The sequence below is a fragment of the Eublepharis macularius genome, chromosome 6 (assembly GCF_028583425.1).
Source record: "Eublepharis macularius isolate TG4126 chromosome 6, MPM_Emac_v1.0, whole genome shotgun sequence".
In the NCBI taxonomy this organism is placed as follows: domain Eukaryota; kingdom Metazoa; phylum Chordata; class Lepidosauria; order Squamata; family Eublepharidae; genus Eublepharis; species Eublepharis macularius.
In genome coordinates, this window is record NC_072795.1 from 44,673,490 (window position 1) to 44,700,065 (window position 26,576).

At 42.7% G+C, this 26,576-nt stretch overlaps 1 protein-coding gene across 1 annotated transcript in view; it reads right to left on the reverse strand.

Annotated features, from left to right (window-relative positions):
- Positions 1-6,126: 6,126 nt before the first annotated feature.
- LOC129332657 (guanylate cyclase soluble subunit beta-2-like) overlaps positions 6,127-26,576 on the reverse strand; it is a 33,008-nt gene continuing 12,558 nt past the window's right edge. Inside the window, exons 6-16 of the mRNA XM_054983892.1 lie at positions 23,907-24,127; positions 21,393-21,504; positions 19,982-20,085; positions 17,757-17,973; positions 15,440-15,760; positions 13,492-13,640; positions 10,575-10,721; positions 7,862-8,016; positions 7,230-7,444; positions 7,028-7,150; positions 6,127-6,278 (exon numbers count right to left, since the gene is read on the reverse strand). Coding sequence (XP_054839867.1) covers positions 6,127-6,278; positions 7,028-7,150; positions 7,230-7,444; positions 7,862-8,016; positions 10,575-10,721; positions 13,492-13,640; positions 15,440-15,760; positions 17,757-17,973; positions 19,982-20,085; positions 21,393-21,504; positions 23,907-24,127 — 1,916 coding nt within the window. The remainder of the gene's footprint in view (positions 6,279-7,027; positions 7,151-7,229; positions 7,445-7,861; positions 8,017-10,574; positions 10,722-13,491; positions 13,641-15,439; positions 15,761-17,756; positions 17,974-19,981; positions 20,086-21,392; positions 21,505-23,906; positions 24,128-26,576) is intronic.

The following is a 26,576-nucleotide window of genomic DNA, read 5'->3' on the forward strand; positions in this document are numbered from 1 at the left end:
GCTGGTGAATTTTTAAAGGGCCATCCTTGACTCTAGATAAGCTAGCCTTAAGCGCTGGGCCTCTGTCGGATTACGTTTCTGAAAAGCACTTTGGCAGAATGCCCTCAGAATCAGCAAAAGGGCCTTTTAGCTCATTGGCTGACTGTTCAGCTAGGAAACAATAAAACCTGTGACAGACACTGTCAAAGGCCTGTGCAGCAAGTGTTGAAACCTGATGGTAATAGATGCCTCTTCACTGTATATTTTTTTGTAAACCCCACAGCTTAGTTCAAGGACTGCATTAAACAGCATTTAATAGAACAGTTGTCACTGTGGTCTTTTTCAGTGGGCTTTTCTGTCTTTATTTATTGCTCACGGCTGGTAGCAGAGAAGTTTCTGAAGACCATGAGCTTAAGGAGCTGCAAAGTGTTTGAACAAAATAGTGAATCAAATCTATCCATCTTTCTTTTAAAAAAAATTAAATCTTGTTTGCATCCTTTTCTATTCAATCTCCCATAATATTCTGGCAAATAACTCTCTTGCAGGAATGCTCACAAAGATAAATCAATACAACCAATTTTAAGGGATTCATTTTCACAATGAAAAGGGTTCGGTATAAGCTATAGTGGTATAATGGATTGGTCAGTAATAGATTGGAAAGTCCTGGGTTAAAATCTTACCTCTGCCATGAATTCTTTAGACAAGGCACTCTTTCTTAGCGTCAGCCTTTTAGCTGCAATATAGGGAAAATATAGACCTTCCTTTCAGGGATGTTGTAAGGATAGCAACTAGATGATGAAGTGTTTGGATCACTTGAGAGCTCTATACAAGCAATAAGTATTATACAGGCCTTGTTGTTGACCTCTCAGCTTCCTTCATTCCACTCTTGTTATTTAAGAGAACAAGAGTCGCTTCATGTAACACTCGTGATGGCTGAGATGCCCATTCCACCACTCTATGTGAGCTGCACAACATCAGTAGAGGGGATTCACAAGAACAACAAACCAGATATCCATGAATGGGGACTTTCATTTTCAACCATTGTAAATTGTGTCCTGTGATATTATGCTGACTAGGCATAAGAACAAAGTAAATATAGGAGGCACACTCAATAAACCACCAAATGTGAATATATGTGTATGCCTAGTTACATGAAGCAGACGAGAATAGGGTGGTGGTGCTACATACTACTAAGCCCTGCTGAGAAATTGCTATTGGGAACCTAAGGGGTGTCCAAAATGCTGTTGCCTCCGAATGGGCTGAAAGGCAGAGGATTTGCATGAAGATTATTGGAGCTAGCAAAGTGCCTGACATTGCAACAGGGATCGTACAGAGGGAAAGTCAGTATATTTCTGCTTAGACCTATCCTAGTTTCAAGGAAGCTATACAAAAGCCCAAAAGCTCAGGTATCTAATTTTAAGGGGAGGAGAATTTCCTACTTATTTATCCCTCCTTTTTCCATCATAGCTGGTGAGTTCCCAACTTGCATAGAAGAATATGCTGGGTGTTAGGTAAGTTATGGTTTGATCATAGCAGTTTTCTGCGTTGCTAGGGTTGCCAGACACATGCCTGCAACCACCAGGGGGACTTGGGTGGCAGGGCATAGGAAAAAAGATGACATGTGTCTGTTAATATCACTTCCAGCCAAAACTCCAAAGTAATGTCACTGACATTCTAGGATTTTACTGATCTATTGGCAAAATCCTAAAGCATCAGTGATGTCACTTCTGAGTTTTAGCCAGAAGTGACATTGACACATCTCTTCCTCCCCCACCCCCTATTTTTCCCCTACCACTCAGTCCAGCAGTGGTGGGGGCTGGGAGATGGGAGATCACCCACCATAGCAAACGAGTTGGCAAGCCTACATATCCCAGCTTAACCAAGTGGTGAGATGTTTCAGGGGAAGTGGTACTACCTGGGATGGTTCCCTTTGGATGAGACTGAGGACCGACAGTGTTTTTGTAGTATTTGCTTTATTTAAGGTGGAGATGAACAGGCATTTCCTACAAGGCAGCAGATCCACCCCCCCCCCCACATCTGATCCACTGAGGAAGAGGTCCCACGCCCTAAAGGGTTCAGCCAACCCCCAGCTGCCTGTCTCCCCCATTCTCTTTTCCCACCACAAACCATTTGTTTCTTCATACAAAGACATGCCTCTTTCCCCTCCCATTAGCCTGGAAGGATCACTTTCCTTGACCCCAGATGTGTGTTTGAACAGAGCACTGGGGCACATCTCCTCTCAGCTTTCTCCCTCTGAGGCAATATCTGACTGTTCTTTTGTCATAGGTCGTCATGCCAATCCCTATAGACTAAATCTTTCGCAGTCCATTACATACTGAATACATAACAGTATGTCTGACGATAACGAAAACTTTTCTGCTTGGGGGATGAAATAGCTATTATTTTATGGTTAGCATGGCAACATTTGTAGGTCACAAAAAAACAAGAACACATTTGATGGCTCAAATAAAACATTTATTGTCCAAGAATAAACTAGACCATGAAATGCCTTCACAGTGACATTCATACAGATAAGGAGCCTTTACCTGCATGTATAGAATCTGAAAAACCACTACCCTTCCTTCAGCTATAGGATACAGCCAGGGCTGCTGACATTCAGTGATTTTAATTGAGGGCGGGCCAACTATCAAATGGCTCTGAATGAAACCAGTGTATTCCATTCTCTTTCGGGACAGAAATACATGTAGTTCCTGATTTCTTCCCCCTCTTCCTTGGGGCTTTTTAAAAACATGTAAAGCAACTGCCTGTGGCTAGAGGTTAAGTGGAGGACAGATAGAAGAAAGACTGATTAACCCTGTTCAAAACCCCACCACCATTACCAGCAAGTTGTGTTTCTTTCCAAGACATCAGATTATCAGACTGGGATCTGAGAAAGCCAAGTTTGAACCTCCACTCTGCCATGGAAGTTCATTGGATGACCTTGGGCCAGTCATCCCTACTCTCGGTGTTGCCTAACTCACAGAGGGGTTGTTGTGAAGATATAATGGAGGAAGGAAGAATGACGTTGTCAGCCGTTTCAGTTATCCATTGGGCAGGAAAGTGGTGTATGAAAAAAAGAAAGAAAAACATTTCCCTCTATCTTATACCTGGAAGGAAACTTCTGGGGGGAGACCATTTGGAGCAACTGGGCAAATTCATGGAAGATAAGAGTAAGCTAAATGGCCATGTTCATAATTCTCTGGATCACGGGGCTGGGAGGCCATCAGTGGCAGAAAACTGTTGCAGTCATATTCTGCTGCTTTGCTTCTTAAGAACATTTGTGTGGCCAGTGTTGAAAAGAAGGTTCTGATGCAGATGTAGTTTAAGCCAGCAGGGCTGTTACATTCTTCACTTCCTCCTACAGTGGCAGAACATCCTGATCAAACTGCATCCTTGACCCGGGCGCTTAACCCATCTGGGCATCTGGATTGCTCTTTTGCCCTTACACTGTCAATCGCATTGGGGGATCTGTTGTGAATTGTAAGTTTGGGTCATGGTGTTAATGCTAGGCTTGGCTCACTTGCCTATAGTCAAAATTCAACTTGCTTCTGCTTGTGACTCTTGTCTTCTCATTTCATCTACAGAGTTTTAAATTGCTTTGCTTAGCTGGAGAGGCCTGTGAGGCTGATGGAGTTATTTTCTGCCACACCTTCCTCCCCCCCTGCACTTTGCATTCTGCCAAAGAACCATTCATAGAAGACCTAGGGGCAAGGGAACACTTTGGGCCCCACTGAATAAGGCCTGCTTTGAACAATGAATAGGGGAAATTGACCCCAAACTAATTTACAATTAAAGGGACATTCTCACATTCAATGGCCTTAGCTTGGGACAAATAGGTCTAAGCCAGTGTAAAAACACTCCCAGTTATTTATCTGGAACCAATCCTCCCACTTCCCCAAGAAAGGTACCACCTTCATGTCCTTCACCTGTGCTGCCATACTAATGGTTGGGAACAAGCCGATCCTCTGCAATGAATTGGTGCTCTCCTCCTTGTTCGCTCCCAACTAGGCAGATAGGCTAGAGAATCAGTCCTGATTTCAATGGCTCTCATTCTTGAGTTGCTTCTCATAAGTTCCCTAAATTTGCATCTATTAGGGGCTTTTTCCTCTAACACAGGGATGGGTGTGCCTCTCTCTGGCTGGGTGCTTGGAAACAATCATCTGAGAAGTGGCCGGTTCTACCTGTTTTTAGAATGCTGTTAAGCCATGGTAATTGCGTTGGCGGGAGGAGGCTGGCTGACAAGAACTGCCTTGCTAGATCAGACTAAAGGTCATCTAGTCCAGTAGTCTCTTTCCAACACTGGCCAACTAGATGCTTCTGGATGCCCACAAAGAGGGTATAAGAGTGATGGTGTACCCCTGTTTTTGTCGTCCTGATATTTTGCCTCTGTACAGGGATGGTCTATTTAGCTGTCATGCCAAATAGCCATTCATAAGGCTTGTACTTCATAACTAGACATGGGCACAAACAGCATTATGAATGGAAAAAACCCATTAACAGCCCGTTCATTTGTTCGTGAACAAGCCATTTGTGAGGCTCCATTCTAAATGAACAAGTGGTCGTTGCAAGCCTCGTTCGTTGCCTTCGTCAGCCATTCGTCAAGCCAGACAATCTGGCCCCTTTCAATCAATTCCCCTGGCAACGGAGGCAGAGACTGTACTCTGTCTGAACTCCTTCTGGCTTTCCTTCTGGCTTTAACCCTTCAAAGTACTTCCAGCAGAGAGTCCCATTTTTGCGACTTTGAAGAGAAAATGACAGCAAAGGGGGGACCCATGGATCATGCCTTTCCTGAGGTGCAATCTCTCTGAAACTTGGGGGGTCTTCGGAGGACAGTGGGGATTATGTCCCCTGCAAATTTGGTGGGTATTGGACATTGGGAAGGTCAGTTTGTAACCCCTCAAAGTAGCTGCCTTCCAACAGGCAGTCCCATTTTTGCCACTGTGGAGAGAAAATGACAGCAAAGGGGGAGACCCATGGATCATGCCTTCCCAGGGTGCAATCTCTCTGAAACTTGGGGGGTCTTCAGAGGACAGTGAGGATTATGTCCCCTGCAAATTTGGTGGGTATTGGACATTGGGAAGGTCAGTTTGTAACCCCTCAAAGTAGCTTCCAGCAGAGAGTCCGGGTTTTGCCACTGTGAAGAGAAAATGACAACACCCATGCATTATGCCTTTCCTGGGGTGCAATCTCTCTGAAACTTGGGGGGTCTTCGGACAACAGTCAGGACTATGTCCCCTGCATATTTGGTGGATATTGGACTTTAGGAAGGTCAGTTTGTGGGGTGTTTAAAGGGCCCTGCCCCTTGTACGTGGCCGGAAAGGGCCCTTTAAACTATCAGCCGCCACAAACAATGAACATGTTTGTGAACAGGGTCATGTTCGTTACTGTTCATTGTTCGTTGTTCGTGGATGGCAATGAACAACGATCAGCTTGTTTGGGGTTTTTTTCCATTCATGCCCATGTCTAGTCATGACAGCCAACACAGTGAGTAGTAATGAAGCTAATTTTGTGATTTATGAAGAAGTACTTCCTTTTATCCATGTTAAACCTCCTGCCAGTCAGCATCATTGAAAGACCTGGGTTCCTGTAACTATCACAGGAGAAGAAAATGTCCCTCTCCCCCCTCAAACAATCTGGGACCTTCTTTCTGCAGCTCTTGTATGTATTAGAAACCTCAAAGTGGCCTGCAAAGTACAAGATTCTGATTTAAATGCCCATCTGTGGTTCTTCCCTCTCCCTGCCTCCTTCCATAGCACCACTGTTTAAAAGACAAGTGGCTACAGACAAGCACAGGCAAAATATCAAACTGATGGAGCATCCCCTTTGTACACTGCGACACTGCCCGCAGACACCTATGCTTTTTGGAAATACTTTGGGATACAATAAATGAACACTTTCAAATATTACGGCATACCTGGAGTACAGTACCTTCTGCCTCATGTGACTGAAGGTATCACATTCATGTGTAAGACAATTCAACATTGTAATCAAGAAATGTCAGAGTTGGTTTCATTATTGCCACAAGAGATTTGAAGGAACACACAGATTAGACCACGTACCTAAGAAAAAGTATGCAAAGTCAGGACTTCAAGGGCAGTAGGGTACATCACATGACATACTGGTACCATTCAACCTGAATTCAGGTGCTTAAAGTAAGTTGCAGAAGTTGGATCTGACATGCCTGATCTGGGGTTCCTCTGCTGCTGGTTTATTTCTTACTTGCATAAGATGATAAGGGTCTTTTCTTGCCTGCTGGTCACCATGAAGACTTTCATAGGTCTCTGAATCATGAAGTTTGCCTGCAAAGACATGTTCCTTCGGTGAGTGCTCTTAAAGATCATGGACTTTGCATTAAAAACTGCAATATGAGCAAAACAAAATTAATGTTAAGTTAAAAAATAGATTTTATAACCTGTGGATGAAGACCTGGGGACAGAGAGCATTTGTAACTCTGCTTCTAGTTCAACATATGTGCCCTTCTTCTCCCTCACCTCTTCTCACTGGGAGGTAAAATCTTGGCTGCAATCAGTGACTGGCTTGCATTGTAACTGCACAATAGCATTATATAAACCCTCTCAAAATACATAGATCCCATTTTGAAAATACTGTTTTCCTGGTCAAGAAGCAAATTTCTCATTTCAGGGACTGCTGAGCCTCCAGGATCCAGCCTATTATGTAGTTCTTCAATAAGCATCTATCTCCCTTCCAAGCCATGCAGCCGTTTTCCAGTCCATGTACCCATAGTAACCACAACCACAACAAACCATGTGCTATAGCTCAGTAAGGACTGACCCTGACCAGAAAGCTGAGGATTGTTGTTGTTATTTACAACCAAATGTCTACTCTTACTATCTCTGTCCTACATAGCCATTTTCTTGACTGACCTAAGAGCCAATAACCAAATGTAAACAAGCTGCTGCTGCATATAATACAGTGGTCAACTTCCATTGCCAAGTCTTTTATTTACCAATCCACTGAGGCCCCTTTACAAGGAGACATTGATGTATCTTAGTCTCACACACCCACAGGCCACCCATCTTCTTAATACCTGCCAAATCCTTCCGTCTTGTCTGACTTCTTCCTTTGAGGCTGGTGTGTGCTTCTATCGGACTGTCAGCGTACTTCATTGCAATGATAGGAAGCGTTTCCTCATCAGGATTTTGCTGAACATCTTGGAAAGGAAAGGAAATATGTGTCATTTAAAGTTTGTCTTTATCAAAGGAATCATTTGCCTGTTCACCTGCCTCTACCTTGCGAGCACGGGTTTGGGGATGGCTCATCTCTGCACTCCTGACAAGACTGAGCAGCATCACAGCTTGGATCAGGTACCCTAGCTGGCCTTCCCATGATCTCATTCTCAGCTGCAGCTATGTTTCGAATCAGGAAGTAAGTGTGCATTTTCCCCTTGCCCTTCACATCAATTTCTCCTCTTTCCAACATCTCAAAATTCTTCTCCTTCAGGCATCTGAAATATGAAAAGAAGGGTATCATCAATGGGATATAAAAATGCTTCCAAAGAAAAGAATCGCCATGTCACCTTTTTTTTGTGAATGCAGCCAGGAAATCCTACAATGGAGACAGCAGGTTGGCTCCAGCCAGTTTTTCATTCAATCCCACCCACTTTCTCTTCTATAGCCCCCGTCTGTTCCTACATGACTTTTGTCCATGCTGGTCCATGTGCGCGCGCACACACACACACACACATGCACAAAAAATCTCATACAAGCATATACAATGGTCATTCCTGCATTTGTTCAACTTCATCAATAGCCTTTGAGTAGGGCTTGTTTCCTAACTAATACCAAAAGAAGTAATTTTGGTTTTGCACAAAATTCAAGTATTTACAGAGCTTTTCAAAAAAGATCATTGTGGAGTCACTCACTGATGTACACTGGCACTCAGATGAATTTTGCTTGGGACCCCATGGCTCTCCATCCGGGATGCGATATTCACACTGTCTCCAAATAAACAGTAACGTGGCATTTTTTCACCAACAACCCCAGCAAGGACAGGTCCTGTGTGAATTCCAACTCTAATCTGAACAAGGGTCAAAAGCAAAGGGTCAAAATTTCTTCCAATATGTGTTTCATTTTAAGCTCATTCTGCAATATATTCATAAATTATAATTTCTAAAATGCAAACTAACCCAACATCCTTGTAGTGATAATTCCATCTGACAAAGTGGGCTGTAGTCCATTAAAGCTTCTGCTAGAATATAAACTTGTTCATCTTTAAAGTGTCACAAGAGTCCTGTTTATTTTCCCTCTTGTGAATTCTGTTAAATAATATGTTGCTAAGTAACATATTAAATATTGTGGGAGTCTTTGCACTGGGTCCATTGCAATTTCTTATTAAAGCTCATGAAGTTAGCATCATCCAACATGTTTCTTGGACTGCAGGAGATGTTTATTCACATTGTCCTCTTGGCAGACAAAAGCTGCAGCTCTGGTAGAGCACGTGCTTTGCACACAGGTGGTCTCAGATTCAAATCCTATCATCTTCAATTAACAGATCTCAGGTAACAAGGGATGGGAAAGAGCTTTCTCTGTAAGAGACCCTGGAGAGCCATAAAGCAGACCATACAGATTAACCAATAATCTAACTTGATGTTAGGTAACTTCATATGCTGTCTGAAAGATAGCAAGAAGTGAATTTATTTAGAGGATGCTTGAGAGAATGTTCCAATATGACCCACCAGGAAGACTGGGTAAGCCTTCTTGGCATGAATGCAAAATAGTAAAGAGTCCAGTAGCACTTTTAACACTAACCAACTTTATTGTAGTGCTGTGGTTCTGGAAAGCTTATGCTACAATAAAGTTGGTTAGTTTTAAAGGTGCTACTGGACTCTTTACTATTTTGTAACTACAGACTAACATGGCTAACTCCTCTGCATTTATTGGCATGAATGGGAGCTCTTCAGGCATAAGGCACAAGCTATGACAGTCTTCGTGAATTACTGTAAACTGACCAGATTAATTTGCTTCTCTTAGTACTTTCCAGAACTAGGACTTTGAAAAACAACGTGCATTTAAACAATTAAAGGCTGAAATCCTTTCTTGGGTGTAAGCCCAACTGAATAAAATGGGACTTATTTCTGAGTGCACATGAACTGGGACTGCACTGCAAGAATAATAACTAGGGGTGTGCGCTTCAGGTTCCCAGTTCGGAAAAAAACCCTGAATTGGACCCGATTTGTAAAGGTTCAGTATTTCCAAATTGGGGCCAGTATGATGGCCCTGATTCGGAAATACCGAATCAAAGCTTCCCCAAGCAATTCACGTTGCTTCGAGAAGCTTTGGGGCCTTTTTAAAGGGCTCCCTCCCACCACCACCCCACTTACCTGGGACATTCTGGCAGCGGCGGTACGGGCGGCAGAGACGGTGGCTGCAGCCTTTCCCGCAGCAGAGGCACCGGCTGTGGCCTTCCCTGCCACCCAGAAGGCCACTGTGGCGGCAGAAGCGGAGGCGCAGGCAACAGAGATAACTGCTCTGGGCTTCCCCACCACCCAGCTGGCCACTGCAGAGGCAGAAGCGGTGGTGCAGGCAGCAGAGGCACCAGTTCTGGCCTTCCCCACTGCCCTACTGGCCACTGCTGTGGCAGAGGCACCTGCTCTGGCCTTCCCCACCACCCAGCTGGCTGCTGCGGAAGCAGAAGCGGTGGTGCAGGCGGTGGAGGTGCTGGGGATGGGGGGGGGGGCCTGAAGACAGCTTCCCCTTTCACTTCCATATGCTCCAAATCATTACAAAGTTTACCAAAGCGATTCCGATAACCCAAATCTGAAGAGGCCTGCTGCTTCGGGTTTTGGCTTATTCTGAATCTTTTTCCGAATATTTCGCTGGTACACATTCCTAATAATAACTCTTGAGTAAATTCCAGACGATTTATATATTATTTTATAAACCATCTAAACCTAGAGACAGGTGGTGGATTTTAGACCATGGTAGGGATCACTGCTCACAGTCTTTACAATCATTCCACTTTTGCCATTCCTAAACTGCAAAACCCATTAAATCAGATGTGATGAGTTGAATAAAATAAATTTGTTTTGTGTGTGTGTGTGTGTGTGTGTGTGTGTGTGTCCATTTTTGTCTTAAAGCCTCAAATGTATTTGTTGGAAATACATGATTTATTGCAGTCCTATTTGTGTATTTATTTATTTATATTCTGCTTTTCTCATTGAAACTCAGAGTACACATTGTAAATCAATATGATCACCAGCTGGAATATTCAATAAACAATACAATAGGATATGCATTGCATCTCCGATCTGTTTCCTTACAGACATCCCTATTGCCTGTGTAAAAAAGGCCTCCTAAATAATTCAGTGTTGCATAGTTTGCAGAAAGCCAGGAGAATGGGAGCTTTCCTGACTTCTTTAGGCAGGTCATTCCATAAGGTGGGGGGCCACCTCAGAGACTGTACGTATGCGGCACCTATTGGTCCTGCCCATTTGCAGGTTGGCACCTCCAGAAGGCCCTGTTCAATGAATGAAGCTGCTATGGTGGAGAATAAGGGGAGAGGCGATCCAGTAGATATGAGGGGTCAAGGCCATGAAGGACTTTGCATACAATAGCCCTGTTTTAACAGCCACTTACTTGAATGGGATTTCCAGAAACTGGATTCTTTATGTCTTTTGCTGCAATGATCATTCCCAGGGCAAAGTTGGCAACCCGTTCAGCATGCGTTGATACAGGTACAGGAACACCTCCGACCACCATATAGGCATCCCCAATGGTTTCAACCTTCACAAATAAGCAGACACATCCTAAAATTTTAACTCTGGGCTTCATTGAAATTAAAATGTGTCAATAGTAAAGGCTTGCTTGCTTACTTGTGTTCAGATTCATAATGATAGCATTAATTTATTTTACACATTTATAGTCTTCCTCTCAAGCAGAAAAATGGTTTGTTGCATGGCTAAGAATATAGTAAAATAATGAAAATAACTATACAATACAAACCCAAGCTGAAGGCATAAAATAGCAGGGGGGAATGCACTGAACAACAGAATGAAGATCTTTTAAAAAATCAAAAATAATTAAAGTTATAGAAAACCAGCAATTCAACAGATTTTTTTTAAAAAAGAAATAATGAAACTGAATGAGCAAAAGGAAAAACACCCATGCATAAGACTGAACATTCCTCACTTAAACACATCTTATTTTGCCTCCCCCAAAATGCAAAGTGCTCCCTTTCCGTGCATATACCACACAGGCTCTCCCTTTGTGCTACCGATAGTTATATGGATGATAACTACTGATATGTTTCCTAGTACACACTTCTTTCTCCTCCAAAGCAAAAAAATAATTCTGGCTTTCCTCTATCTCATTTTAGCAGGAGGTATTATCTCTCTCTGCAAGAAGCACCCATTCAGAAACAGCTGTCTCCATCATTAGTGTTTTCTTGACTTGGAACTTCCCAGCATTTTGTGATTGCCTTGTCTCTCACTGACAGCATTTTGTGGTGGCACCTAGTTCTCCGAATTCCAAAAGTGCCCACAGACGCAAACCTGCTGGGGATCCAAATATAGACAGATGAAAACTTGACAAAAATTGATTGAGAAGGAAGTTGAAGAAAGGATATCTGTGGTAAACAGGGAGCAAATCTCCCTTGCACTATAGAATGGAGATATATCTTTGATTTGCCCTCTTACAATGCAATCCCAAGCACTGTAAGCCCTTCTAGTCTCAATAGGCTTAGAAGGGTGTGACTTGGCTTAGGACAGCACTGTTCATTTCTTAGTCTGAATTTTTACCAGAGTAGAATTTGTACACAATCAAAACGTTTACATTATTTGACGGGTTCAAGCATCTTATTTTTATACGGAATAAGAAAATGAAAGTTTTAAAAACATTTTGTGCTTCTGCTTCATTTTCTAAAGGGAAAAATGGCTGCCACTTCCCCTTGTCACACCACTCTAATTTGCCCTTTCTAGGCAAAGTGATGGAAAGAGCTGAAGCAGACCAACTCCAGGTCTTCTTGTTGAATTTTTATTCTCTGAACCCTTTTCAGTCTGGTTTCAGGCTTGGTTATGGGATGAAGACAGCTCTTGTGGCTTTTGTTGATGATCTCCATCTGTATGTAAACAAAGGCCATGCTTCTTTGTTGCTTCTCCCGCATTTATCTGCAGTCTTTGACACAGTGCATTATGCCATCCTATGAAAATGTTTGGAGCCTGAAGTGGGATGGTAATATCAAGAATACTGCAGTGCACTTTACATCGGTCTCCTCTCAAAGACAACTTAGAGACTTCAGTTAGTGCAGAACACTGCTGCTCAGTTATTATTAGGAGCTAGGCGAAGCATGCACATGACTCCCATTCTGCAGCCACTCCATTGGGCTCAGTTCAAGGTTTTGGGTATCACTTACAAAACCCTTTATGGCCTAGATCCCTCATATCTAAGGGACCGCCCCTCTCTCTATGCTCTGCCATTGCAGCTTTGTTAATCAGAACAGGACCTTCAGCAGGTGCCACCCTGCAAATGGGCAAATTCAACAATTGCCATACACGTGCATTCTCTGTAGTCCCCTCCACCTTATGGAACAGCCTGCCTGAAGAAATCAGGAAAGCTCCTACTCTCTTGGTTGCAGTAGAAAAGAGCAAGAGTCCACTAGCACCTATAAGGCTAACAAAATTTGTGGTAGGGTAAGAGCTTTCGTGAGCCACAGCTTACTTCCTCACATACTACTTCAGATTCAGGTTTCTGAAGAAGTGAGCTGTGGCTCAGGAAAGCTCATACCCTACCACAAACTCTGTGATCTTATAGGTGCTACTGGACTCTTGCTCTTTTCTACTGCTACAGACAAACATGGTTACCCATCTTGATCACTTTCCTGGTTGTCCCCAAACTATGCAACACTGAATTACTCAGAAGGTAATAAGGCCATGCTGTAAGGAAATGGTTCAGAGAGATATTTTAATAAAGGACTGTAGATTGTATTACTGTGTACTGTCTGTTGCTGTAAGTATGTTCCTACTTGGTATTTTCCATGCCGTTTATCGCTTCTGCTTTGATTGTATCAGCTCTGTATAGGATTTCTGCTTCTTTTCAAAATTTCAGCAATCTATACCCTATTGTATTGTTTATTTGAATATCCCAGCCATTGATCATGTTGAGACTCTGCCTTGAGTCTCAGTGACAAAGGCAGACTAACAATTGTCAGGTTCCTTGCCAGAGTATGAGGAGTAGAGCAGTGTCAGAAAAACAGAGCAAAGAAGCAGGGAATGTGCAACACACAGAAGTCATGGAAAGCTGGAACACAGCAAAAGAAACATAAGACTCAGCAGACAAGTTGGAGGGACAGACAAGGAGCCATTTACCAGCCAGTCAGTAACCTTTTCCTGCTTCCTTTTATAGAAGTTTTTGGGGAGCTTGGGCCAAAAGCAGCTTCAACTCATCTTCCATTCCAAGGCCTGGTTCTGAAGAAGAATTCCTAATGCTGTTTCCCACCCAACTTCCATTACTGTCAGTTTCACGACATGAATGGCAGCTTTTGTTGGTGAGCAAATACCTTATAGACGTCATGCACTGTTGTGAGCCTGTCGAATCGGAGGTACATGGCGTTTAACATGAGGACTATCTGAATAGGTTCGCAGTGGGCACAAATGTTGGTGAAGGTTACGACATCACTGAATAATATGGTGCACTCCTTAAACTCCCCTGCAAGTAGAAAAGATGGCATTAGAAGCCTGCTGTGTTTTCAGGAGATAAGCCTGCCCAAGAACTGAACCTTTTCTGCTCTCAACAGGCATTCATTCGATATTCTAACATCTGTTCATAAAATAACTATATTTGTAAAGGGTAGTCTATTCTTATTTATTTGGTTTATTGTTTGCCTTCCCATTATTTCTTGAAGGATGTCGTTTGCTTTATTTTTCTTTTTAAAAGAGCATGATTCAGCCAAAGTGCAGCACATTTAAGCCCCATCAGTTTTTATCAGAAAAACCAAAGAACAGACTGAGCTCCCTGCATAAGAATGAAATAAGAGCTTCGGTGGCTCAGACTTCCCCTCCTCTTAGAGTGCTGAGAAGTTCCAAGGGCAGAGCTACTGGGTTCAGTTTCGCTGGGATGAGAGAAATGTCTTAGTAATAGTAGTTTATTTATAAATATACAAGCAGAGGATAAGTGGAAGCAAAGAACTGCTCTGACAAAGCAACACTATTTTGACCAAATCCCGAGAGAGAGAAAGAGAGAGAGAGAGCCTGAATGCCAAGGTCCCTCTCCTTCAGACAATCCCCATCTCTCTCCATCCCCTGACCTCTCTCCCTATTGCAAATTTTAAAAGTTGTACTTCTTGCATATGGGCTTTTATTCCACAGTAGAACTCTGATCACAGAAGAAATGTCTGTCCTGCGAGCAGTACTTTCTTTCCTCCCGCCTCCCACCCCGAAAGGCCCCAAAATGCTGCTCCAATGGGACAGGGGACCCCTTAGAACAGCTTCAAGGGAGAGTTAGACGTTACCAGCAAAAATCCCCCCCCCCCCGCATTAGTATAATTTTTCTTCAGGATCTAAACCATAATCTGTTAGGCACTCATCTAAGGGCCAAAATCAGTAAGAATAAAATCTCCAACTAGTCAACCCCAACAGGAGTTGGCTTTCTCCTAGTCTATTTCCCAATCTCAATCACCTTCTCTTCCCCCCCCACAAAGTTGCACTTATAATTGGGGGGGCTTTAAAGTAGTGCCAGTGGGCATTACTTAGATCAGGGGGGAAGTACCACAAGAAAATGTTGAACCTTCTCAAGTGCTATTTCCCCAGTCTTCAAAACAGGTCCAGGGTGCTGTCAGTTAGACATTGGGAGACTATGATCTCAGATGCCAGCCCTGCAGGCAAAAGGCCCATTCAGGAAACCTCCACACCCATTGAAAAATATTCAGGTTCTTTCATGTAAAATCCCTGACTCTATTCCAGAGTCACTTTAAGCAAAAACCATAGTGATAGTTCTGTACACAGTCATCAGACAGCAAACTCACAAGAGCAGCAAAAGCCCAGTTAGGCTTGCACTCTGTTTCTAACAGTGATGCTTTTGGGAGTTTACAAGCAGAGTATGAGGGTGAAAGCCTCGAAGCAATGGGGGCACTCTCTCCTGCCATGAATGGGACTTCCAAGTACATAACTTTGGCACCCCAAAGCCTCAGGGCCAAGCTACACATGACGAATGACACTTGAACAGCAAGTGTATTTCTCCCTGTTCACTTTCCCTCCACTCAATCCACTTGCCGTTCAAGTGTCATTCGTCATGTGTAGCTTGGCCCTCAGTTTGAATGAAATGGCAGCACTGCAAACCCCCTCCCCCACTTTCAGCTAGTACAAGGATGGCAGCCTAACTCAGTGGCCCACAGTTCCATCCTTTGCTGAGTACTTGCAAGCTGGTTGGTCACGAGCTTCCAGCCTTCAGCAACTCCCTATCAAACCACAACTGATTCTCCACCTACTGCCCAGATTGTATTTATTCACCTGCCTCAACTCGTTTCCCTTCTTTGAGCTGGTTGGCCACATGCTTAGGGAGCATGGCATACAGCAGGGCCTCCGTTTTTTTCTTCTCTTCCTCCAAATGTTTGGACAGGATCCGCAGCTCTTCCTTCTTCCTTTCAAGCTGATTGGACAGCTCCATCTCCGCTAGCCGCTGCTGATTGAGAAGTATCAAGTCCCTGGTGACATCGTGGGGTGCTATGTCTGCAATGTGCATTTGCCTCTCCTCCAACTCATGCAGCGTGCGCAGGAGAGGGGAGCAAAGGTAGAGCATGCACTGAACAGTCTCCATCCAGATCATCTGTCCTGGTTCAAACAAATGCAGCATCATGTACTCCATTCATAGCATTTATTTAACTCATATGTGTGGGAGTGTGTTTTCAACAATAACAACAACAATTGTGCTTATATACCACCCTCCTGGACAGATTAGTGCTCACTGAGAACACTGATTGAAGTCAGTGGAGAGCTGGGGCTGAGAGGAGTGGCTTACCCACAGCCACTTACTGAGCTTATGGCAGTTGTGGGGTTTAAACCAGCAGAGTTCTGATTTGCTGTCCAACCACTTAGCCACTATGCTACAGCAACTCTGTTTCTATACGAAGTATTAAATTCCCTTCCTGTCCATTTACTTCAAAACCACCCAGAAAAACTAACCAGCCATGCCATCCTAAGCAGAATCACACCGTTGTGGGCCAATTGACTCCAATGAGCATAGAAAGACATAACTCTGCTTGGCATTGCACTACAAAGCACTCCATTGTTATATGGAAGAGAGCAGCAAAGTTTTTAGCAAGGGCTGCATTGAAGATTCAACCGTTTAAAAGTAGTTGTAGGTACTGTTTGTACCTCAGAATAACTACAGTGGAGTTATAGATACAGATACGATGCACACTGTAATTTTCTTTAATATATAAAGAATTTGTGCCTCTGATGAAATGTCTCCAAAACAAACCTATTTCATTGTTTTGAACAAAATTCTCTTTTTATGTATAGCTGGAGGGGAGAATAATCACATGTGATCTTTTATTTTATTTATTTTTATTTTACTTCATTTATACCCCACTTTTCTCCCCAATGGGAACCCAAAGTGGTTTTACGTCATTCTCCTCTCCTCCATTTTTTCCTCACAAAAATCCTGTGAGTAGGTTAGGCGTTGCGACTGGCCCAAGCTCATCCAGCAAGCTTCCATGGCAGATTGAGGATTCGAACCTGGGTCACCCCAATCCTAGTCTGTCACTGTAGCCACCACACTACACTGGCTCTTCAGTGATCTGATGCCCAGAGAAGGCAATATCCCTCTTCCCCTCTTTAAATGGCTACCATGATCATAAGTCACAAACTATATTGAATAGCACAAGCCAACTAAGAGGAACAAAAGGGGGGACAGTTAAAAGAAAGAGGAAGACAAATATGAAATAGTAGGTAAAGCGGAGGGTGGGAAGAGATGGAAGGTGTGGCGTCTGAGAGGGAGTCCATGGTTGTACTAAGTGGGAATCTTCATAATGCCTAATGATTCCAGAACTAATAGTACATTCCTAAGTCTTTATTGCTTCATACACAGCTTAGGTACCATTTCTTCTTGATAGCTGAAAGGCTAGAATTGTTCATTTTTCAAAGTTAAGAGAAAGTCAGTAAAGTGTGCTGCAACCTGAAGAAAGGTTGCATTGTTAACAAACAGTAAAACTTGGAACAGGCCGAACATTCCTCTCTGTTTAGCTTAGAGTCACTCTACACAAAACATTTTACACGGGGACATGCAAGTGTAGGCGATGCAATGTTAGCTGGGAAGCATAGTTTAAAAGACAGAGCCAAAGGCTCTGTCAATTTCACCTCTTTACATGAGAATAGTTTTAAAAGACAGAGCAGGGTTTGTTAACAGGGTTTGTTAATTTTATCTTCACTTCAGGAAGACCTGAAGGCCCTGTCAATTTCACCTCCCCTTTGGGGAGGCAAAGAAATTAAAAAATGTTAGACTGTCAGAGGACCACCTCACCAAATTCTCCTCCAGATACACAAAAAACTGCATATATTTTAAAATTCCATAAACATAGAAAACTGGCAAGTCAGGGAGAGGACTATGCTAAAAAGCTTTCTCCTTGTCATGTAAGCATTCTGCGTAAGGGATTTTTTAATATATAAAAGGAGTGTTCAGAAAGGTGAACCAAACAGCAACCTGAAGTGGTCTTTGCCCATGAAAACTAGGCCTTTGTCTCCCATAATTAGTATTTACATGTCCCCAAACAGCTCTTCAATTAGTCCCATTTATAATTCCCAACAATTTCTGACAAAACAAACTTACCTCTCAGCTCTAACATGGGACGTTGCTTCCAGGACTGTGGCATCATCTCTCTCTTGGTCTGGAAAACAAACTGGCTGTTGATAAATTTCTGAACACTGGAGATGGTGAATTTTACTTCTGGACGGATGATGTTGAAGTACTGATCGAGGTGGATGCCCAGTATTTGAAGGCCAGGTACAATCTTTTGGATGCTGATTCCAGCTTGCTTTACTCTGAGCTTAAAAATAAAAATGGGAGCATTTAGGTTTCCTGCCTGAGTTTGCTCAGTCACCAAAAGAACTTTAGATGAATAAACACTTTTAAAATATAGGTTTTCTAGAAACTTGAAATCACGATCTTAACTCTGAACCCTTAACTCACCCTTCTGCTACTCTCCCTGAATTTATAGCAGATCTTACAATATCTCATAGGTGAAAATAAAAATATCCTTGCAGCCTTCTCATCCCTGAGCCATCTAACATCATAGCTACTGTTTTTACGTAAGTCTTTGAATATTAAGCAGTATTTACTTCCAAAAAACAATAATTAAAATAAAACACAGGTCTCGCTAAGGGATAAGTGAGCTTAGAATGTGGTATGAGAGAATAATCCTTATTTAACCCAGACTATTTAGGCAGTAAAAGTAAGAGCCAGGATTTTGAATTGTCTGTGGAAAGAAACTGAAAGTTAGTAATGAAGACTGATAAGATACTTATTTTCCCAGGAACTTGCAAAGTTAATCAATGTCACAGCTACTTTCTGGACCAATTTAAAGTTTCAAACAATCATTAAAGGCAGCCCCATCAAAAACACACTGTAGTAATCTATTCTGGATGTAATCAAAGCATAGATAACAATGACCAGATCTCTTTTAACCAGCAAGGGGTGGAGCTACAGACCCAGCCAAAGATGGTTTAAAGTGCTATGTGTAATGGACAGGAGCCAAACATTCAAGAGTAACTCCTTCAAGAGGAGCGCAACCTAATCTTGTTGACCAAGAGCATTCAGCCTTGTCTAGAAGTGAACAACAAAGTGTTGTAGGTGGGGCTAGGGTGGTGGCTGCCACAGGTGCAAAATTTTGAGGGAGCGCCACGTCCACAGCCCCTCCCTGGGAGCGCTCCCAGCCCACCTCCCCACTCCTTCACTGCAGGTGCCCATGCCACCACCGCCGATTCAGCGTCCAATGGCATGGCAGGTGGCCCACCTCCCAGCCCCCACAGAACGGTCCCGTGGTTTTGGCCATGCTTGCCTCCCCTCCACTTACCTCTTCGCTGCAGCTGCCCATGCCACCGCCATTAGCTCAGCGCCCAGCGGAGGTGCGGGCAACTGAAGCAAAGAAGTAAGGGGCAGGGAGGCAAGTGACCTGAACCAAGGAACACTCCGGGGGCACCAGGGGCGCACCCGTGCAGCCCACCTCCCCGCTTCTTCACTGCAGCCGCCCATGCTGCTGCTGCCAGCTCAGTGCCCAGCGAGCCGACTGCCCTGGCAGTGTGGCAGGCGGCCCACCTCTCCACCCCTCCCTGCTTCCATGGTTTGGGTCTCCTGCCTCCCCTGCCCCTTACCTCTTTGCTGCAGCTGCCCGCACTGCCGCCATCAGCTTGACACCCAGCAGTGGCACAGGCAGCTGCAGCAAAGAGGTAAGGGGCAGTGAGACGAGCAGCCTGAACCATGGGAGCACTCTGGAAGCTGCAGGAGCATGCCCCTGTGTGATGACATCACAGAAGTGACGTCATTGAGCAGGGCCTGGAGTGCTCACGCACAAAGGGCGGGCGCACAGGGGCAGGGTCACTGCCTCCTGCCCCAGGCGCCCCTAACCCATGCTACGCCACTGAAACAACCCCTTGTTTTATCAGAGCTTCTTTCTCTTTCTTTTAATCCACTTCAACTTCTGATTCAACCTTTGAAGAAATTAGAGGCAGCAGTGTCTTAAGTAAAATGAAGTTGTTAGCCCATAATCATATCAACCATGACACAACTTGGTGCATTACATAACTGAAACCATAGAATTATAGAGTTGGAAAGAGCCTTACAGACTCTCTAGTCCAAACCCTTGCCCAATGCAGGAACAGCTTAAAGCATCCCCAACAAGTATTTGCCTGCCACTTCTTGAAGACTGCCAATGAGTGGGGAACCCATCACATCCTTAGGCAGCAGATTCCATGGCTGGATTACTCTTAATGAGAATGGCTAGTTGCTAGTTGTTTGACTCACATAAAAGGTATATACTTGTAATTAGTTTCCCTTACCTCTTCATCAAAAACAATATGGAAAGGAAGCCCATTGCAGAATGTCTTGGGGTCTATCCACAGAGTCTTAGGATAGACAGGATCAAATCCTCTCAGAAGTCTTCCTGCAGCATAAAGAAAGATGATAATAACCAACAGTGTGACTCACTACTGGAATCAGTAGCACTACTCAGCATCTCTAGTTTACCCCTATTTTGGCCTTATTAACATGTAATAGATCCAGAGGAGTTGCCAGTGTTAGTCTGTAGTTGCAAAATAGTAAAGAGTCCAGTAGCACCATTAAGACTAACTAACTTTATCATAGCATGAGCTTTCAAGAACCACAGTTCTAAAGCATGCATTGGAGTTTTAACTAAGGAGGTGAAGGATAGATTTGAAATGATGTCATTATGATATTACAGCTGCTCTGTGACACTGCAGACATCATAGCAATAAGGGATTATATACTCTCTCCAATGTAGGTTCAATACAACTTTCCTAAGGGGAGCACACGTGGTTCTTTAAAATGCAAAATTGTTCTCTCAATGAATAATAATAACAACAACATGCAATTTATATACCGCCCTTCAGGACAACTTAACATCCACTCAGAACAGTTTACAAAGTATGTTATTATTATTTCCTCAACAATCACCCTGTGAGGTGGGTGGGGCTGAAAGAGCGCTGGAGAGCTGTGACTGACCTAAGGTCACCCAGCTGGCTTCAAGTGGAGAAGTGGGGAATCAAACCTGGTTCTCCAGATTAGAATCCCATCGCTCTTAACCACTACACCGAAACATGAACAACAATGGGGCCTGTTTATACAAGCAGCAGTCAAGCACTTACGGCTTTCCTGCACTGTACTGGAGTTTGTGTATTTGAATGATTTCCCTACCATAGGAGAGAAACTCACCCCTGGGTAGGGACATCTGAGAAATTCTGGACTAGCCTAAAGTATGACTTCCATGAGTCACCACAAACCCACAGGATGGCCTCACACTACCTAGACTCAACTGCAATATAATATGAAAGCAAATAAAATGATTTGACTCGCAAAAAGGGTCCTCAAGGTGACCAGGGCCGATAGACCACCAGCACCATTCCTGGCAGCCCAGACTTAAAGAATCCTGCCTGCAATCTCCAAGATTTTGGACTACATCAGCGTAATGGAAGGCAGATATCCACAGAACCTTCTGTAGTTGGTGGCAATGAAATGTTTGGGATTCTAGGGACCTTCCTGAAGGTAACATCTTCAGATTATTAACTATGCAGCATAAACACTGAGTGCTTAGTTAGTAAATCATACAGTACCTTGTGGTTTACCTACAATGTAAAATGGTAGCTTTTTCTGGAAAAGGGGAACAAAACCTGGATTTAAAATACCATTACATAAATGGATGCCCCAAATTTTTTGAATAAAATTACTTTTTACCTTTCCCTATTGTCACAATTCCTCTGATTGTTTCCCAGTGACTTTTCTTGATGGGACAAGTAGAAACTAGACTGGTTTTGTCTCTGACCTTATTCATGGTTCTTTCAAGATCCTGTAGAATAAACCCAACATGGTCACTAAAATGTTTAACATTTTTTAAAAATGAGAACTATGCTAAGCACAAATAAACAAAAAACAAACAAACAAATAATAATAACATTCAATTTATATATCGCTTTCAGGACAACTGAATGCCCACTCAGAGTGGTTTACAAAGTATGTTATTTTTATCCCGACAACAATTACCCTGTGAGTAATTGAGGTGGAATTCTAATCTGAGGGCCAAGCTACACATGACGAATGACACTTGAATGGCAAGTGGATTGAGTGGAGGGCAAGTGAACAGGGAGAAATACACCTGCCATTCAAGTGTCATTCGTCATGTGTAGCTTGGCCCTGAGGTGGCATTCCAATGCCATTTGGGCTCTCCTTTATTTTTAAATAGCTATTGCCCACTGCTTACTGAGTAGCTGCAGGGAACCCAGGCTGGGTCAGGAGAACCTGGATGCAATTCTTTAAAAACCTGAATGTCTAGCTTGACCCCTAATTACAGTTAATAGGAGGCAAGCCTCATCCAATGGACTTACTTCCCAAGTGTTCGTGCTTAGGAATTCACTGAATATTTCCTATCAAATGTGCATGTTTCAGACACTTTGGTAACCCATAGATTGAATCTAGTTGGAAAAGTCCACTCACCAAAATGGCAATAATTTCTACCAACTCCCCCTTTATGCTGTTCCAGGAGCAGCATTTCAAGGGGCAGCAGTGGGAGAGGGTGAGGAAATTGTGCTCCACTGAAAGGCATATCCCTTCTATCTGTGGAGACTGTCCATGGTGTATGCATACATCTGGATTTATATAAGTAAGCTTGCAGTTCAGGGACTCTTAATTTAAAATGACTGATTTTCTCATGCAGTTTTTTATTATCTAGCTTTGGAACAATAATAACAACAAGATATCAAGTATCCTTGACTGGGCTAGGCCAGGCAAGCCCAATCTCATCAGATCTTGGAAGCTAAGCAGAGTTAGCCTTGGTTAGTAATTAGATGGGAGACCACCAAAGAAGATGAGGGTCATTACGCATAGGCAGGCAATAACAAACCACCTCTGGTAGTCTCTTGTCTTGAAAACCCCAGCAGAAGCTGCCATGAGACTTGATGGTGCTTTCCACCAACAAGTAAACATCAGCTTGTGTAAATATAGACAAAGCATTGAAAAAACTCCTTGGTCACTTTTTTATTCTATAAGATAGCCACACAACCTAAACTCCAATATCATAATCTGGAATTAGGTCAAATATTTAAAGTTAGTTTCAGATGCATAGGCTTTATTTGTAAACTTTCAGATCTCATTTAAGGTTTAAATGTGAGTTTCTGTCATCTTCATTAAGACCATTCAACATGTTTAAAATGGATCTTCCCTTTTAGTTCCATGCATAGATGCCTTTGTGCATGAAGGATGTCTTTGCCATTTACAGTTAATAGGGAAGGTTGCACATATACGTTTGGATTGGTGTCCAAAATTATACTATTTACAAAAATTAAATTATCTTGTACAAATGGAGCACCTGGAGGGCCTGAAGGATATCCACCTTTGTACTACTTACATAAGTTTTTGTACCACTCTTTTTATCTGTCACCTGGAGTCAAGCTGATCACATGTTGTGCCACTTGTTTGCTAGAGGATGTGTGAAAAACTCCCTCTGTAATGGCACTTAGGAAAGTCTTTTGAAGGATCTTTACCAAAAGTTGATATTGGTTTTAGTGGCTAATAGGAATATCAGTAAGATAAGATCTCTAGTATGTCTAGAACAAACTTTTCTATATATTCACTTTCTATTTAGGGGTCTTCTTGGATTTTGTATTTTTAAATTCTATATAGTCTTTGTATTTTTTTCTTTTAATTTCTGTTATTTCTTATGTTAGGAAAATAGGCTTTGATTATCAGCTGTAAATAAACATTTGCTGGCTTCTATTGCTTTTTGCTTTTTTATAAGATGTTTTCTGTGTTACATTTTGTAAGCTGCCTTCAGCAGAAATTGGACAGGCGAGGTATGGATTTTAAAAATAAGTATTAAAATATATGGGAGTCTTGTGGCACCTTAAATACTAATAAACAGGGCTTTTTCTGGGAAAAGAGGTGGTGGAACTCAGTGGGTTGCCCTCAGAGAAAATGGTCACATGGCTGGTGGCCCCGCCCCCTGATCTCCAGACAGAGGGGAGTTTAGATTGCCCTCCGTGCTGCTGAGCCACCAGCCATGTGACCATTTTCAAGAGGTTCTGGAACTCTCTTCCACCGCATTCTCGCTGAAAAAAAGCCCTGCTAATATATGACACTAGAATAAAAATGAGCAGGGAAATTTTAGTAGACCCTTCTGGGCAGATTGAGATGCCTTCGTTTTACATAATATGTTCTTTTCCCCAAAGTTTTCATACAAGAAAAATGACATAGTACCTCTTTATTCAGCTGGTTTTCTGTCTGCTTTCCAAACCTTGAAAGGTATTGTGAAGAGGAAGCAAATTTATTTCTCCTCTTGTATGAAAATATAGGCTTTTGTGTTACAAGGAATACAATGTGTTCTTTTTTCCCTGTTCTTTCTTCTTCTTCTGTCTGATTTACTATTTCCATGGAAATTTCAATGTTGAAAAAATCCAAGGCAGCTGCACCAATTATTCCTGAAACAAAAGAAGAATCCAAAGAGAATCCCAACATTGTACAGAACCTAAACTGCCATGCCTAAAAATGCATTATCAATTAAATGAAAGAAAATATAAATAATGCCTTGGTCCATTGACAAAAAATACTCAGGATGGGACCCTGCTTCTGAGTAATTCATCTTGAGTGAAGACCTCTCCCATGGAATCTTGCCATTGGTTTGAATCCAAAGAAGCATTTACATTGATAGAAGGACTGAACCCTCAGGGACCACTTTTTGGGCTGTGGTGAGAAGGGGGAGGTGAGAAAGTTACATCCTGCAGGTAGAAATGCTGCATTGGATTCAAACTGTTTTCTTTACCTTGTGATGTCAAAGTGTCTTCTAAAAGGTTCCTCTTTAGAATGGTATATAAATGCAAATTTGTAATGATTTAAAACCAGCAGAAATCCAACACAGAGTCAAAGAAAAACTGAAAACAGCATATGCAGTTTTAAGACTGATACATTAAACACAGAATTACCTGGAAGGCTCATACCCAAAGCAATGGATAGTACACAGTAATACATAGTAGTAAAGTCTATGGTTCCTATCCCTCTACTGATGCATCCTTTTGAGACCACTTCCTTACAGTACAGCCCTCCTGAGTAAAATACCACTCTTCAATTATTCAGTTTTGCACCGTTTATAATTTTTAAAAATCTTATTTTTTTTTAAAAAAATGAGATTGTTATAGTTGTGGTCTATCAGTGAAAACAAAGCAACAGATTTTAATAAGGATTGTTTGTCATCTTCTTATACAAGTTTAACTAAGAATACACAGTGTAGGCTATTATTTCCCAGGTTTGATAAATGCAGAAGATACAGCTGAGCGAACACTTTCAAAGCCAGTAAACTGGCAGAGATCAATGAAAGGGGAATGAAAGAGCTTTTCTTCCAGAGTCAGGTCTGATAATGCCTGGGCAGTCTTTCGCTTGAACCAACAGCAGAGAATCACATCTGGCCTCTGCAGGTTCAGAGCATCAACCAGGTCAAACGAGGCATGAAAATGCATGGAAGGCTTCCATAAACAAGAAGCCTGAAAAGATAGAAAGGGCTTTACGATGGATTTAGATGAAGAACATGGAGTTAGTTCATGTGTTCAAGTGGGAAATGATGTACAGGATCCATGACTTCCCACCCCCACCCCTACTCCCATGTTTAAATAGGACTAAAAAGCAGTTGAGGAAGGGAGCCAGTGTGAACTGGGTCCATGGAGCTGAGAAAGGGGTAGGGTGAGGAATTTGATCAGGGAAATGGTTTAAAGAGATTTTTTTGAAAAACTGCCGGTGCTACAGCCCTGATCTACACCAGCCCCACTCTGCTGCTGTTGTTTTTTAACGCTAAATTGAGAAATCCGGTCATGGATCCCTCATATTGCATGTATTGGGGCCTCAATGAATAACCACATGTAGGGGTATTCAGCCTCTTCCGGCTGTTTAGAATTCTAAAGATTCTGTCCCACTGGCTGCCCCCACAGTTCGAAAATATTGGAGAGGTTTGCTGCAATCGCCTATACTTTACACGTGAACACATATAGAGTCAGACCATTCATCTGTCAAGATCGGTATTGTCTACTCTGACTGGCAGCAGCTCTCAAGAACAACATGTTCAGTACTCCATGACCCTCTATTGTTCCTTAACTGTAGGAAGAAACTTAGGATTCCAGACAGAACTTACACATGGTCATTTATTACAAATGAAATGTGTGAAGTGGCTCTGAGGTAATGACTGTAAGAGGAGACTGTTGGTGTGAACAGGATGATATACTACAGCCAAATGCAGCTCTCTGGGGAAAGGAATTCCAGGAGATAATGAGCAGTGATCTCATCACTTAGTTATGAGCCAATTTGGTGTAGTGGTTAAGAGCGGTGGGACTGTAATCTGGAGAACCGGATTTGATTCCCCACTCCTCCACTTGAAGCCAGCTGGGTGACCTTGGGTCAGTCACAGCTTCTAGCTCTCTGTTAAGTCATCCTGAAGGGCAGTATATAAATCAAATGTTATTATTATTATGAGGTATGAGAGTACTGACACAATCACCTGTCTGATGTTACATTTGACACACGGGTGTTACCAAACATAGCCATCCTGAGAGTTGTGCTCAGCTTCCTTATCAACATGCAGAATTGTTGAGCATGTGGACTGCAAACTGTTTTGTGAGTCTTCATCCTTTTCCACATTACTAGTGTTCACTGGTGGAAGCATGGCGCTCATGACATCAACAAACCACGAGACTGGTAGTTCTGGACAGAGATAGCTTCCTATGAGGACCCATGCTCCACCAATCAGTCAGTCAGTCAGTTAGAATGAAACTGCCTGTTATGTTTTCTTCTGCATTCATTTTAAAAACCTTTTCTTTGCCAAGTATAGTTGCTGGGTCTGATTTTTCAAAGAAGAGAATGAGGGGTGGGCTTTTTAACTATTTCCTC